The 17,095-nt window shown below is 35.2% G+C and overlaps 1 protein-coding gene across 1 annotated transcript in view; it reads left to right on the top strand.

Moving 5' to 3' along the window:
* The window catches only part of TTN8 (Structural maintenance of chromosomes (SMC) family protein), a 32,762-nt gene extending 16,379 nt beyond the window's left edge, over positions 1–16,383 (top strand). The window contains exons 7-18 of the mRNA XM_010264023.3: positions 660–784; positions 4,933–5,042; positions 5,130–5,237; positions 5,308–5,447; positions 6,182–6,271; positions 6,369–6,577; positions 8,315–8,484; positions 8,672–8,781; positions 8,878–9,257; positions 15,148–15,399; positions 15,650–15,877; positions 16,015–16,383. Coding sequence (XP_010262325.1) covers positions 660–784; positions 4,933–5,042; positions 5,130–5,237; positions 5,308–5,447; positions 6,182–6,271; positions 6,369–6,577; positions 8,315–8,484; positions 8,672–8,781; positions 8,878–9,257; positions 15,148–15,399; positions 15,650–15,877; positions 16,015–16,063 — 1,971 coding nt within the window. The 3' untranslated portion in view covers positions 16,064–16,383. The remainder of the gene's footprint in view (positions 1–659; positions 785–4,932; positions 5,043–5,129; positions 5,238–5,307; positions 5,448–6,181; positions 6,272–6,368; positions 6,578–8,314; positions 8,485–8,671; positions 8,782–8,877; positions 9,258–15,147; positions 15,400–15,649; positions 15,878–16,014) is intronic.
* The last annotated feature ends 712 nt before the right edge of the window (positions 16,384–17,095 follow it).

The following is a 17,095-nucleotide window of genomic DNA, read 5'->3' as shown; positions in this document are numbered from 1 at the left end:
ATTAAAACCACCAGACTACACAGAAAAGTGCAGAAGGTGAAAGGGAACAAGACTCTCACCCCATAAGGATCAGATGACACAATTAAAGATCCCTTTACTTAATACTGTAATCTTCTAAAAAATTGAAGCCTCGATAGAAGCTACTTCTTATTAAAACAGATTGAATATAAAGAATCTGTATGTTTTCTATTTTTTGTTTCTATATTTATTTCCAAAAATATATTATGGCTGCATTTATTTCAATAAAAAATGGATGGAAAATTTTCAGGCTGAAAATGTCTGAGATAATCTTATCCATTTTATGATGAAAACATTGTTTTACTTGCAATTTACATCAAAACAAATTACTAGGGGGCAGGGGAAGAAACAAAGCTTTTGTTATAAAGGGTTGGGAATAATAGTTGAAATGTTTAAGCCTAAAAAAGTTTTACATCCCATAATGAAATAAAAAAATGCCTAAGAGGGAAAAGTTTCCTTTCTTTGTCTGTGTTGCCCTGGCAATTTTAGCATTTTCTTGTCAACGTAGTTAGTATTAAATTGATAACAGTATGCAGTTTTGTAGCCTTGGCTCCGTAATTGTGGATTTCATGTTAATTACAATCTCAATTATACAATGTGCTTAAGTGATAAAAAATATTAACCCTATTTATTTTCTTCAGTATTTGAAGGAACAAAGGCTTCCTCCTCAGACGTTTATACCCCTGCAATCAGTGCGTGTAAAGCCAATAATTGAGAGGTTGCGTGTGTTAGGTGGAACTGCGAAGCTGATCTATGATGTGATCCAATATCCTTTTTTAATTGATTGGTGATTTGGTTCTGCCCGTGAAAATTTTGCAATATGCATACTGGGTTTGATGCCTACATTTTTATTCTTTTTGATAATTAATTGTTCTCTATTTTATTAAAATAAAAAAGAAGTATTAGTATGCTTTCGTAGAGATAATCACACATTTTTGTTCATGCATTGGATGGAAAGTGGTGTTAAAATTCCTTTTGATCTTATTTGGTAAAGCATAGTTGAATATGTATAGGCACAAGAACCAAACTGTTTGCATGCATATATCATGCCAATGTTGAACATTCATGATTTATCGGACCATGAGCTTTTGAATTCTTGGCTGCCAGGTTCTCTCTAGTAATTATCTGAATGATAGAAACAGTTTTACATGATTTCTTCTGCCCTATTTGTGATGTATGGATATTGTAAAGATACACAACATCTTTCATCAAGACTTGGTGTCATCATTCAGCACCTCTAAATGGAGTTCGGTTGGTCTACAAACAAAGTTGAGCAAATTGTGGTACGGGTCCTATCAAGAGTGAACATGCTAATGTTCCTTACACATGAGGCCCACTTTTATGCACACATTGTCCATTTGTTTTGTTGGAATAGGCGCCTGGAATTGGGCCCATTCTGATTCCAACCGTTTGTTTGGTTGGAATGGGATTCCAATTCCCATTCTTGGCGGAATTGGATTCCCCATATGGGGGAATGGGCCATTCTAGGCTCCTTTGAGGGAATAGGATACCCCCAAACCTAATATTAATAAAATAATAAAATATTATTAAATTAATAATAAGATCATAATAATAAAATATTAATCATAAAATAATAAATATTATGAAAGTAATAATAAGATAATAATAAAATAAGAATCTATTAATAATTAAAATAATAATCAAATATTAGTAAAATATAAATAAATTAATAATAAAAAGCAAAGATATTTATTAAATAATAATAAATTAATGTTAAAATAATTTTATATTAATAAGATATTCATAAATTAATGATAAATACTAAGGTATTAATTATTAAATACTAATAAAATAATAAAAACAAAGTGCAAATGAAATATTAATTATACATTCATAAAATATTAACAAAGTAATTATAATTAAGTACAAATAAAATTTTAATATAATATAATGAAAGTAAAAATCAAATACTAACATACTAATTATTAAATAATAATAAATTAATTTTAAAATGATAAAGAAAAAATAATAGAATATTAATAAACTAATGAGAAAATATTAATAGAACATTTATTAATAAATATAATAAACAAATATTATTAAAGTAATAATATATTAATAAAATATTAGTAAATTGATGATAAAGACTAAGATATTAATTATTAAATAATAATAATAAAATAAAAATTATATATTCATAAAAATATTAATAAAGTAATAATAAAATAATAAATAGACTAATACAAAATTGAAAAGTTTTAGTTGATTCCGATTCCAACTCCAAATGAACCAAGCAACAACAATCAGAATCCGAATCCGGTTATGATTCCCAACTGAACCAAACAGGCGTCAAGAATAGGTGATTCCAATTCTGATTCCTGGGGATTTTGATTCCAATTTTCAATTATGATCTTGTCTGTGAACCAAACAGATCCATAGAAACACTGGCGTGTTCACTCTTGATAAGTCCTGCAACCAGGTGTTCAGGATTGTGTGTAACTCATCCTATTCCCTCTAAATGTTAGATTACTGGGTACAACTAGGCAACTAATTAGTGCCTTCATCTTGCAACTAGTTGTATGGGCCCTGTTTGTGATAGGATATGGTGTAGGTTCTTGGTTTATTGGGTGCGGCCTGGCACGGACATTTGGGGGATAGGTAGGGGTGGATTTGAGCCGAGCCGAATATATAGCTATTCGAACTCGGCTCACCAATAAAGTACGAGGCTCAAGCTCGAGAGAGACTTGAGTTCGAGTTTGACTTGAGTCAAAAGCTCGTATGCTTAGTGATTTAAATGGTGTGCCTAGGTGCATAGGCGAGGTACATTTTAGGGTAGGTGCCTCGCCCAGGTCCTAGGCACAACACTTTCAAAAGGCACACGCCTGGTGCACCTAGGTGTGTGCCTCCTGATGGGCCTTGTACCTTAGCCCAAACGTGTGCCTTTTGAAAATTTTACATTCTTTTTGCTTTTTTTGAACCAAGAGGTTGGGTCCGGGGGCGGACCACGCCTCTCAAGGCAAGCCCAAACTAGCCCATGTTAGTGTCTTAAATTCTTAATTTTCACAAAAAAATAATGATTGTATATTTTTAATTACCTTTTAAGAAGATATTTTACTAAGATGAATGAATGAACAACATTAGCAAATAGGGGGTTCTCGTAAAATAAGGAATGTAATATGTTTTACATTTCATTAGCTACTTGAAGTAATGCAATTGAGGAAAAAAAGAGATTGTGGGTTTTACATGCGTGAAAATGTTTTATATGCTTGATTTTATTTTTAAATTTTCATTTGAATACACTATACATGTTATGTTTATGCATTTTAGTTTTAGATAATAGGTTTTTAAAACATTAATTTTAAAATTTAAGTTTTTATTTTTATTAATATCATGTTTAATATTTTTTTTTTGCATTTTTTTGCGTTTTTTGACTATTTTTTTTCATTTTTTTTTGTATTTTTGCGCCTTGCTTCAAAAAGGCACGCTCCTCACCTTGCACCTTGGGCACAAATTGGCCCTTGCACCTTTTTTTGCGCCTTGCGCTTTTAAAACATGATATGCTCGAGCTCGGCTCGACTGTGAACCAAATGTTTTATAAAAATTAAAATTTATACATATAAAATATTATTTTTTATTTAACATTTAAAAAATTAAGAATTATAAAAACTAGTTATTACTATTATATATAAAAAATAAAATACTATGTTTAACATTTTTATTTTTAATTTATGTATATATATTTATATATATTATTTTTTATATGTATAATATTTTTATATTTATTATTTTTTATATGTATAATACGCACACACACACATGTATACATATATATATGTATGTACACACACACCACACACACACACATATGTAAAAGCTCGATTAGGCTTGCAAGCCTCGCTAACTGAGCTTTATTAGGCTCGAGCTTGGCTTGATTAGCAAACGAGCCTATTATTGGGCTTGAACTCAGTTTAGACCGAGCTGAACCGAGCTTTTGATGAGCCGAGCTCGAATAGCTCGTGAAAAGCTTGGCTTGTGGCCACCCCTAGGGATAGGATTGCATTGACCCTGCCCTTTTAGGTGTTTAGGCTAGTTTGTATGTTTACAATGGCCTTTTGTTTGTTTGGAAAGGAAACAATTGGAGACTGTTTGAGAATTTGGAAGGGCCATGGTGGTGTCTTTGTATGTCAGTGGTCTCTTGATGTATTGGATCATCATCATCATCATATGGGGTCTGCACATGAGTCCTGTTTCACCATTCTGTTCTGTTTAATACCATATCCGTTGTTAAATTATGGGCACTTAAGGGTCCATTTGGTTCGCAGTTGGAATCAGAACCAAAATCTTTTGGAATTGGAATCAGAATGGTCTCCCATAGTCTATTTGGTTCAGACAGGAATGGGAATGAGAATTGGAATAAGCAGGAATGAGATTTCATTCCCAAGGGAGGGGCAGGGAATGGCCATTCCCTCAAATGGGGGAATGCCATTCCAGTAGGAATGGGAGTGGGATTCTGATTCAACCAAACAGTTGGAATCAGAATAACCAAACGGGGCCTACATCATTTCTAACTACTTCGACTCAGGTCCCTTTTGGTCTACCCTAGCCCTTCTAGCCCCTTCAACTCTTGATGGATTGGTTGGATACTTCCTCTAAATGAGTTAAAGGGATTAAAATGTATAGGTTTTGTTTATAGTTGGTTTAATGTGTTGAATGTAGTGGAAGGTAAAATTCATTTTTTTGCTCTGGGCCTGTTTTGCATATCTCTTATGCAAACATTTTATACATTAATAAAATTGATTGATTATTCATATGAAGATGCTACCATCTCATCTAAAATGGATTAGCAGAAAGAATTGTGTTAAAAATATTATATAAAAGAATTGATGTGCAATTTGATTAAAGTTGCAGAAAGTAAAGAATATGTAATACCTTTGTAAACCTTAATGACAACACCTTCGACCCAGCTTTGGAGAAGGCTATTCTGTATGCTGTTGGAAATACACTAGTATGTGATGATCTAGATGAAGCTAAGGTTCTTAGCTGGAGCGGGGAGAGGTACAAAGGTAAATGCTTATCTAATATGCATGGGGATTTTATGTTTATATCTTTTTTTACAAATCAGTCAAAGCGACTGTTTTGATTGTATTCAGTTGTAACTGTTGATGGCATTCTCCTTTCAAAGTCTGGCACTATGACTGGTGGTACTAGTGGCGGAATGGAAGCAAGGTCAAAACAGTGGGATGATAAGAAAATTGAAGGTTTGTGTTGTGGCTCTTTTTTAGCCCTTTATTGTAATCAAATAAGTGTTAACTTTTTTCCTTTTCACAGGTCTTAAGAAAAACAAAGAACGATATGAGTCGGAAATGGAAGAGCTTGGATCAATAAGGGAGATGCAGATGAAAGAGTCTGAAGCATCTGGAAAAATCAGTGGACTTGAAAAGAAAATTCATTATTCAAAGATTGAGAGGGTAAATTAAATTCTTTTATAGACCTGCAATTCTTTTTTAATTTGCATGCTTTTAGATAATTGGAGATAGCTAACTTGCATTCATGGTGAACTTATTAATTTCAATTGTAATTCCATTGTGATCACTTTCTTATTATAGTGCTTTTAACTTGTTGAGCATTTAAATTCTACAACTTAGAGTATCTCCTTTTTCAGGACTTTAGTTTGGAAGGGATGTATATCTTACTAGATTACCAAATACCAATTTGTTGTAGAAACCTGAATTTAAAGTGCTTCAACAGGGAAAAGATGCAATTGAGCTAAGAATAGGTGCCAAGTCCATAAATCAAGGATGTTTTATTGGGTGCATTTTCAAGCTTAAGATCATCCAGTATGCATTCCCCCTATTTAGTATGAAATTATGAATATAATTCAGATTGTTACCCTTCAGAAGAAACCACTTCAGTAGGTTATTTTTTAAAGGTGGAACTTTGTACTTGAGAGTTGAAAGTCAAATGAATCCACTGCTACTACTACACTTGTGGCTTTGTTAGTGTTACTGCTGCTACTACTACTACTACTACTACTATTGTTATTGTTATGTTGGCGTTTTTCTGAATCCTCGTTTGTAAAAGCTAAAATGCTATATAGCACTGTGGGTATTGATATCCTTTACAATTTTTTGTATACATTCTGGATTCTGCAATTAATGCAGTTTATGAACTGCTTTTTTTACTTATAAAATCTTTATTGCAGGACAATATTCAGGAGAAGCTTTTGAAATTGAAGCAGGAAAAGCTAAATATCAAAGAAGAAATTAATCATATCGAGCCTGAGCTTCACAAAGTGGGACTGAATTACTGGTGTTTATACTTTATGTTACAGAATTCATATACATATTAGGTGGATACTAGTTGACATCATGGGTTTGTTCTGTTGGCAGTTAAAAAGCCTAATTGCTAAAAGGAAGACAGAAATTGGGAAGCTTGAGAAGAGGATTAATGAGATTGTGGACCGCATATACAAGAAATTCAGTGAGTCTGTTGGAGTAAAAAACATTCGTGAATATGAAGAAAATCAGCTCAAGGCTGCACAACAGATGGCCGAACAAAGGCTTAGCCTCAGTAACCAGATGTCAAAATTGAAATACCAGTAAGTTTTGGTTTTTCTTAATCAGTTCTTTTACCTTTTGCAGTTTACTTGATCATGTTTTTTAGGGTCAGGCACAAAAATGATCATTTGTGATGATATTTGGAATTCTCTCACATGGCATGGATGTTTAATAATTTTTGCTTTTTTGATCAGTAACACTAACTTTATTAATGATAAGAAGAATGTATAAGCTGTAAAATAGGTGCCAAATACATGCACACCACTCCACCCTTGGTAGCCCCAGCTACCGTCCCAAGTACAGAAATTTCTATGCAATTTAATCCCTTGGACCTTCATTGACCACCCCCAGTACATGTCTGTTCTGTTTACCCCATACTTTTCTAACCTGTCCGGCAAGCTGTTTCCTTCCCTTTGGATCCATCAGATCTGAACCCTCAACTCCCTTATCAGGTTCTTGATCTCTCTTAGTAAATTTCTTGACCTCCATTGTTCTTGAATTTCATTCAACAGACAGTTCACTGTAATGCTAGAATCACCTACTGAGAGATTGCTAAGATTGAGTGATCCTGTCAGCCTTAATCCATACAGGAATACTATCATTTCTGCTTTCAATATCTCTCCCTGTCCTATTGGGCCTGAGTATAGTGCCAGTCTGTCCTGCTGCATCCCTTGTATAACTGCACCAGTGCCTGCTCTCCTTGCACTTCTCTTTCTACTTCCATCAAAATAACTTCCACTTTTGGAGTTGCCTTTTCTGTTTTGGAAAGCATAACTATTGTGAAAGTGTTTGTAACATCTTTGCAATGGGATCCTTTGTCTGTGAAAGCATTTTGTTTCTGCTTCTGGGTGGAAGTTGTTGAGGAAACTTGATATTTGCAACTTTCCTATTACAGATGCTTGATAAATTCTCATTGCTTTACTCAGTGTATATTTAATTTGATTTGCTATCTGGTGCCTTGTAAAGAGCAAGTTTGACTTTCTTTGGGCCATTGTGATATTTCTGGTTTGGAAACACTAAATTGTTTAACTTCCATTTTTTGTTGAATAAGGACAATTCTTTTCTAAATGAAGGATTGGGAAATAATGAACCTTTGGAAAAGGGGTACATGATATTAGTAAAACTCAAAGTTGAAAATGTCTGAATGTATAGAAGATATCTATATGGCTCATTAGCTCATCTTGCATGGTAGTTTATATATATATGTATATATGTATATATATAAAATATTTTATTTACCAATTGTGTGGCTTTGGTTTATGTTGTATTTGTGGGTGTAATGTTGCACTAAATGGTGATTGTATTGCTAGTATAGTATTGCAACTTTAGATTTTGCTCTTTTAATGCTTTTCTAAACAACTTACTTCAGCATACGTTAGTGTATTTTTAAGCAATTAAAGAAAGGAAACTTACTGGGCTTCTAATGTTATATGCTTGAACACATAGACTAGGTTCTTTATTTTTCATCTTATTTGCACCCAATTGTCTTGTCCGAATGGTTTGTTTTCTCTGTATCTTTAAGCTTCTTTAATTATTTTGTTGGGAAACCATGCTTTTGTCAGAAGAGCTAAACACAAACTTCTGACAGATACTTGGCAAAAGAATTGAAAACAAGCTTCCATTGGGTTCTTAGATCTGCCAACAATTTGGCAGATGGCTTAGTAAAGCAAGGAGTAGGCCAGATATTGTGGTGCCTAGGCATTTCTATGTAACAATCTTATTCTTTGTATCAATAAATAAAGTTTCAGTTACAGAGAAAAAAGCCATGCTTTTGTCAGGTTAGAGTATGAACAAAAACGGGACATGGAGTCACCGATCATGAAACTGGAATCTTCTCTTGATGCTTTAGACAAAGAGTTGAAACATGTACAGAAGAAAGATGCAGAAGCCAGACTAGTGACGGAGAAAGCTACAACTGAGATAGATGAGTTGAAGAAAAAAGTTCTGGGTACAGTTCCAGTTCATTTTCTTTCAATATCACAGTGTAGGGATGGTTTGTTTGTTCCCAGGGAAGTAGGATTATATTGGTAGTACCTGTTTTATGTTTTCATTTATAGACTCTGTCATTTTATTTTAATGAGATGTTGTTTTGTTTGAAACCATAATGGTGAAGCTATTTCTTTCTTGCCATACAGAGTGGAAGTCTAACTCAGATGACTGTGAGAAGACCATCCAAGAATTGAAGAAGCAATCTTCTAGTGTTGCAGCAAGTGTAGGAAAACTGAGCCGTCAAATAAATTCCAAGGTAAGATCAGAAGGCTGATGTTCTACTTCAATATTATTGTAAACAAACATTAATCTTTGAATATTCATGGGCTTAAGAGTATGTTTTGCATTACAGGAGGCACAAATTGAACAGCTAAGATCACGGCAGCAAGAGATACTGGAGAAATGTGAATTGGAGCAGATAAAACTTCCTACTTGCTCTGATCCAATGGAAACAGGAGAACCATCACAGGATCTGGTTTTTGATTACAATCAGCTTAGCAGATCCTATTTGCAGGACATGAGACCCTCTGAGAGGGAAAAACTTGAGGTGGAATTCAAGCAAAAGATAGATACTTTGATATCAGAAATTGAAAGAACAGCTCCCAATACAAAGGCAGTGGAGCAGTATGAGTCCCTACAGAAGAAAGAGAGGGCCGTAATTGAAGAGTTTGAAGCAGCCAGGAAGGAGGAAAAAGAGATAACTGATAAGTACAATGCAGTAAAGCAAAAGAGGTATAATTCTGAGTTTGAACTGGTTCTGTATTCATCACTTACCATTAATAGCTTTATTTATTATAGAAGAGAAATCTGTACAAGAGGTATGTGCCTAGAACCTCTTAGAAATATAGGACATCTCCTGCTGCCTACCACTGATTACATCATATATTCTTTTAACTTCATCAAACAGTTCCTAGGGGAAGATAATTCCCCAGTACAAATGTTCATTTTGTACTCCTTGTTAATTAGCTCATCAGTTAGCCTATTTGTTGATTATTGAACCTAAGGATGTTCTCTTATGATGCTTCTGTACTGCCTAGTGCCAATGCCCCAAGTTGATCTTTTGGTGCCACCCTACAACTACCTTTGAATCACCTTCTACCAACAGATTACTATAATACAGAGATCTTTCCAACCTCAATCCATGTAACAATGCCAATAGTTCAGCCCTTGTTAATTCCCCCGCATCAATAGGTCCACAGTATATGGCTAATGAGTCACCATTGCAATTTCTGAGACATGATCAGTGCAGGTAATGAGTTTCAGGAGCTGATTGATGGTCTTGTCTTTGCTGCCATTTATAACCACCTCTTAAATAACAAGAAGTTTGCAGTAACTTTGTCAGCTAGGTCATACTTTCAATAATTTGGACCTTTTTTTCTTTATTACTGTTTTCCTTTCATAATTCCAGACTCTTACCAGGGGTGTTTATTCAACCTCCTAGGTATTCCCATATTCACCACATTTTTAGATTCCATCCATGGACTTAGCTTATACTTATACTTTGTAGATTCTTAACTGGTAATTGTTTCAAACTTTTTTAATACTTTTCTGATATCGGATTGGATTTGAATCAGGGTATATCCGAATCCAATCCGAAACTATGAACAACAGATTTGATCCGATCCAAAGACCCAATCGGATCCGATCCGAAGATTTGAATTCGATTCCAATGAGGAAGTTGGATATTCGGATCTGATTTAATTTTAAAAAAATTAATAAGTTATTAAAAGAAAAATAAAATATAACAATTTAAATAAAGAAAAAATAAAAAATACAAGTATCTTTTCAACTATTTTCATCATATATATGCATGTTTTTTATAAAAAATAAATAAATAACATATATATGTGTTATATATTTATCTAAATAAATAAATAACATATATATATATATATTTACATGCATGTTATTTTGTCTTGCTCCTGGTGGAGATTGTAATCCCGACTGCTCTTCAGACTGCCTTCTTGGGTCTGAATTGCAGTTTGTCTTTGTTTCTCTGTGTTGAATAAAATTTCATTACCTTTTACAAAAAAAAATAACACATATATTTTTGATAGGAAGCAATAACTTTCATTAGTTAAAAACCAGAAGTACAATTGTCACCTACTAAAGTGAAAGGTGACCCCTGAACAAAAAACAACTTACAACACTGCCCAAAACAAAACCTCCCGATTCATCCCTTGCTTTGCTAGGTTGTCAACTAAAGCATTTTCTGGCTTCCTAGTCCAATAAACTTGTGCACTCAGCTCCCTTGTGAGGCTCAATAATTCCTTACAGGTTGTCTAAGGTACCATGTTCCCAAACTATTCGATTGCAGCCAACCTAGTACTAATTTTGAATCTCCCTCTACTTCTAGCTTTTGAAAGCCTAATTGCTTGGCCAATCTGAGCCCCTTGGAGGAGAGCCAACACTTCAGCTCTAAGCGAGTCCCCCAAACCTATTGGACTAAGAATACATAGCCAGGATTTTTCCTCCTGCATCTCTAAACACACCCCCTATATATATCGGATCATATCCTCTTGGATCGGATAGGGGTGATCCAAATTCGACCCGATTTCTGATCGGATCCTATTATCTGATCCGATCCAATATAAAGATCCGAAATGGGGATATCCGAATCCGACAAAATAGGTTCGAACTTCGAATTGGATTGGATCATGATTCGATCCATTTGCACCCCTAGACTATAGTTGACAATTTATTGTTCTTGTTAAACATTAGCCGTTTTACCTACCTGTCATAGTTAAAAGTTCACCTCTAAATTATGTTCGGTTTTGAGTCACTTTATCAAACATTGTTAACTTGCCAAAGTCTGTTATTGGCCTAAATGACTTGGGGGCCATTCCTAGATTTTCCTTTGATGTTGTAAACATAGTTGTCAAGGAGCCCGTCTAGGTGACTAGGCACTTTTCAAAGTACGCCTCACTCAAACGCCAGGAAAAACTATGTTAGGCGCAATGTTTTAAAACGTGGAGGCGTGATGTGAGGCGTTCCACTACCTAGAGGCGCGAGGCGTAGTTCAGAACGCAAGAGGTGTAAGCCTCCCAAACACATCCCTAAGAGGAGGGGGGTTAGGAGGAGGAAGGGGAGGAGGATGAAGAGGAAGGGGGGATTTCATTTTTTTCTTTATTTTTAATAAAAATCTTTTATATTAAGAAGCTGTTCCCTGATGAACTGCTTGTCAATTTCAATGTGTTTTGCTTGGTCATGAAGAACATGGTTTTCAACTATGTTGGTTGCTGCTTCATTTTCAGAATAAAGTGACATAGGGCTGCCCACAACAAATCCTAGATCTCCTAATAAGTTCTTAATCCATAGAATTTTTGCAACCCCATGTGCCATGGCCCTGTACTCTACTTCAGCACAAGATCTAGCATCAACATTTTGCTTTTTGCTTCTCCATGTTACCAAATTACTTCCTACAAAGGTCCAATTTCTACTGGTGGACTTCTTGTCATCAATAGACCCAGCCTAGTCTACATCATTGTACACCTCTACTCTCATATACCATGTTTCGTTACCAGTAAATCCTTCCTTGGGTGTTATTCAAGTACTTGAGTACTCTTTCTGTAGCCTCATGGTTGGAAGTGTTGGGCTCATGCATATCTTGACTGGGTGCCCCTACTACATAGTTTGTCTTGTTCAGTCATTGGCAGGTACAAAAAGTCTCCCTACTAGTCCTTGAAATTGCTTAGTGTCTAGTAAAATCTCAACATTGTCATTACGTAGTCTATGGTTCACCTCAATAGACATGTTTGTTGGCTTTGCCCCCAGCATACTAGTATCTTGGAGAAAATTGAGAATATGTTTCCTTTGAGAAATAAAAATACCCTTATTTGAATGGGCAACCTCAATCCCAAGGAAGTAATGAAGTGGATCTAGATCCTTCCCCTCAAACTGTGGCTAGGAAGTCCTTCAATTTTTGTATTTTAGAAATCTCAATTTGCAATGATAATAACATCATCTACATAAACTATTAGAACAACAGTTTTACTTTGATCCCTCTTGACAAAGTATGGTCAGACTAGCATTGTTTGACCCTATCTGCTGAATTGCCATGTAAGAATATACTGAACCAAGCTCTAGGTGATTGCTTTAACCCATATAGAGATTTCCTTAATCGACATACCCTGTGCTGACTTCCCTTGACCTGAAATTGAAGAGGTTGGATTATATATACTTAATCTTCCAAATCTCCATTCAAGAAGGCATTCTTGATGTCTAATTGATGGAGATTCCAATCTAGATTAGCAACCAATGATATTAGAACTCTAATAGAATTTATCTTAGCCATTGGAGTAAAGGTTTCAACATAATATACTCCATACACCTATGTATATCCCTTGGCAACTAGCTTGGCCTTATACCTCTCCACTGTCCTAGTTGTTTGATGCTCCACTAAGAATACCCATGTACACCCTCTTGGCTCCTTACCTTTAGGAAGATCAACAAGTTTCCAAGTATTGTTTTTGTGAAGAGCTCTTATTTCTTCTCTCATTGCATTTTCCCATTCAGGAAACATTAAAGCCTCTACAAGGTATAAAATGAAGGGGAAACACTATCGTAAGGCATTTAGTGAGCAATGGGATGCTTGGTGGTACAAGATTGGCACCCTTACATTTGGCAATAGGAATGTCAAGATCATCAACTGGAACATCAACAACAATGGGTTCGGGAATATCAAAGGGAACAAGTATACCTGATTGGAAAGGAATTATCTTTAGTGAACTTGATGATGTCGGTTGCACAATCTCAGTTCTCTACATCTGTTGAACTTTGTTGGACCTGCTGAACTTGCCTATTCTCTAGACTAGCACTTGTCTGTCCTTGAGGAGAGCCAGGGAACAAAGACTGGCTCTCAAAGAATGACAGATCCATCCTTAGAGACTAAATACTTTTGGACACCGGGTCAAAGCATTTATACCTCTTCTAAGACGAAGGATAGCCAAGGAAGACACAAAGAAAAGCTTTTGGATCCAGTTTTTCACAAGGGGGAGATAATGGACAAATCAATGATAACCAAAGGCATAAAGGGGTGCAGAAAACGGGTACTGAGGGAACATCTGATGGGGGCCCTATCTTGCAATATTTGGGAGGGCATACAAGAACAACATCAATCCAAAGCCACTTTGGAACAGTCATGTGTAACATCAACCCTTGGTCTATCTCAAGTAGATGTCAGTTCTTTCTCTTTGCAACACCATTTTGTTGTGGTGTTCTAGCACAAGAACTCTAGTGGAGAGAACCACATAAAACAAAATAAAAAATCATTAAAATCACTGTGGAAATATTAGATTGAAAAATTTTGGATCTCAACATGAAATTGTGTGAAAATCATACGTAGAAAATCTTTAACAAGTTTTGGAACTTCTTCTCTACAATGGATAGGATATATCCAAGTATATTTGGAGAAGTCATCAATAAAACTGATAAGGTACTTATAACCACCCTTAGAAGTCATAGATGTGGACCCCCAAATATTAGACTAAACAATATAAAAAGGAAAAAATTTGCTCTTTTATTATTTGAATGAAATAGTTCTACTATGTTTGCTTAGTTGGCATGTCTGGCATTGTAAAGAAGGAATAGAAATAGATTTAAACAACTTTGGAAATAATATTTTCAAGCACTCAAAAGACAAGTGACCAATACGGTTGTGCTACAAATAAACTTGACTTTTATTGGATTGACTCATGGAACTACTGGACTTAGATGCTACAACATTAGCTTTATTCAAAGATTGACCAATCTTCTTGGAGGTCAAATCTTGGAACACATTTTCAAAGATTTTATGATACTACTGATAGACAACATGAAGGACATTAGTAAGGGCTAGGCCATGGGGAAGAGATACTTGACCAGCAATGGTTGAAAAAGTCCCATATACTAGTCTTACTTTATCCCTAACATTAGCAAAAAGACTATTGAATGGAAAAGATTAGACTCACCAGTCATATGATTAGAAGCCCTTAAGTCAATAATCCAAGGGGATTTAGTAGCATGGGTGGGCACATGGAAAGCAGAGGCAATGTTACATAATGTAGATGCAAAAGAGGTAGGAGTAGAAGCCACACCATCCATCTGATGAAGTGCTCTACTGTAGAACTCCAGATGTTGTCTGAAGTAGCCAATCCCAGATGTTCTCCTTTTGTCTGCCTTAGCGCTTCTAGCCTTTTCAACCTGCAACAGATCGCTTCTTGAGGGTGCTGTAGATGGTCTTCTATGCATGCAATTTTAGTCTACTTTCTCTCATTTTATCACCTATTAGAGCTACTTCTAGGTTCCTTTGAATGACTTCCTCACTACTTTCTTGAATGCCCAGCATTCTCTCCATACAGCATTGCTGGCCTCACTATTCTTTTATAGAAATTTCCTTTTGTTAATTGTCGTTAACAGATCAATATAGATAGCTTTGTCTATGTAGTTAGTTTCCTCTAGTTTATATGAACTGAAATTATTTCGGGAACATATATTTTAATACAGGAGGGCAGATGAGGTTTATGCCTAGGAGTCTGCTGGGATCAGTTTGTCTTTAATTCTTTTTGCCTGAAATGTCTACAAAAATTTTAGTATTGCTATTGATTTATTATTGAAATTAAGGAATATGTTTTGGTTGATGCAGGTATGAGTTGTTCATGGATGCTTTCAACCATATCTCCAGTAATATTGACAAGATTTACAAGCAACTCACGAAAAGCAACACACTCCCGCTGGGTGGAACAGCATATCTGAACCTAGAAAATGAGGATGACCCTTACTTACATGGCATCAAGTACACTGCAATGCCCCCAACAAAGCGATTCCGTGACATGGAACAACTATCTGGTGGGGAGAAGACTGTTGCAGCACTTGCGTTGCTCTTCTCTATTCATAGGTACACTTCTCAGAGAATAAAAACACAAAATGATCTACGGTATAACAGGATACTCTGGCTTGTAACTTACACAACTTCTATCTCCCCTTATTGGCTCTCCAAGTCCTACACGGACTAATAGGAAAATCTAAGCCAACTGCCTTCTCTGTTAGCTAGTGTATATGTACCACTGTCACAGTGGAACCACATTCCGTCACGAAAAATTGCCATATTTCCAGGAGCTTACAGATAATCTTTGTCAACTTTTCAGTTACCGGCCTTCTCCATTCTTCATATTGGATGAAGTTGATGCTGCATTAGATAATTTGAATGTTGCCAAGGTTGCTGGATTCATTAGGTCAAAATCTTGTGATGGAGCTAGGAGTAATCAAGATTCTGATGGTGGCAGTGGTTTTCAGAGTATTGTTATCTCACTGAAGGATAGCTTTTATGACAAGGCTGAAGCATTGGTTGGAGTCTACAGGGATTCAGAGAGAAGGTGATCCATTTCTTTTTCCTTATTTTTCGTGATAGCTTGCAACTGCAATGGGATTTGCAACTTAATGGTTGCAGTGCAGTAAGTTTACAAGGTTTAGCTGTGCTAAAGGTGACTTACTGATGCTTTAATGTTTACAGCTGCTCAAGAACATTGACATTTGACCTGACCAAGTACCGGGAGTCATGAAACCATTGGTGAAGGCTGCGGTAGGTTGTAAAAATTGTTGCATTGAAGTAAGTCAAATGCTTGAGTCCTCGTAATCAATTGTTTCTGTAAATATCTTCTGTGAATTGTATGTTAAGAAGCTACTCTGTCAATAGGATATTGAAACAGTAGTGTAAAATCATCAAGCTACAACTAGGTACTCCCCCTTTTTTTTCTTTTAATCTAATCATTAAATTATATGGTCTGTACTTTACTCTCCGCGTCCAGAACTCCAAGAAGACTGGCAGTGATGTTGCCAAAATGTTACTTTGAAATGTTCTAGGCTAAACTGAATTGACTGATCCTGCTCCCATCTGTTGCCACGCGTTTGACACAAATGTTGGTGGTTATCTTTCCTTTCCTACTCTGGTATCCCCTTTATGAATGTAATCAGCCCTTTTACAGTTTTACCCAAATACTGGCATATCGCCCCATACGTTACTAGCAAAGTTGGTAATCAGTCTGCGTCATGTAAAGTCACATGCTTGTAAAAAGAAGCTTCCGGAGCTGGATTGAGGCCATCTTTGGAAGTGCTCAAGTGCTTAAAAACAAGTATTTATTCGAATAAATTCTTATTTGCATTTGGCAATCAACTTTTTAAGTGTTTATTTTTTAAAATAAGCACTTATTTTATATTGGGTGTTTGGTTGTCTTTTCTTTAATAAGTACTTAAATTAAGCATTTGTGACTATTGTCTTTCATTTTTTTTTCAAATTTTCAATATATACCCTTTGAAAGTAGTTTTAAAAAAGTACTTTTATAAAAGCATTTTTATAAAAGTATTTTTATGAAAGCATTTTTATAAAAGTATTTTTATAAAATGCTTTTATAAAAGAACTTTCATAAAAGTGTTTTTGTAAAAGTATTTTTATAAAAATGTTTTTGTAAAAGTATTTTCATAAAAGTGCTTTCATAAAAGTATTTTTATAAAGTTTCAACTAGGGATAATTTTATAATTGGTATTTTAAAATTCAAATATGGATAATTTTGGAAGAAAAAAAATTGAACAAGTGC

This window comes from Nelumbo nucifera, chromosome 3 (assembly GCF_055504915.1).
Source record: "Nelumbo nucifera cultivar China Antique chromosome 3, China Antique-T2T, whole genome shotgun sequence".
Lineage (NCBI taxonomy): Eukaryota > Viridiplantae > Streptophyta > Magnoliopsida > Proteales > Nelumbonaceae > Nelumbo > Nelumbo nucifera.
Note: the sequence above shows the minus strand (reverse complement) of the source record. Positions and strands in the feature narration are given on the sequence as shown.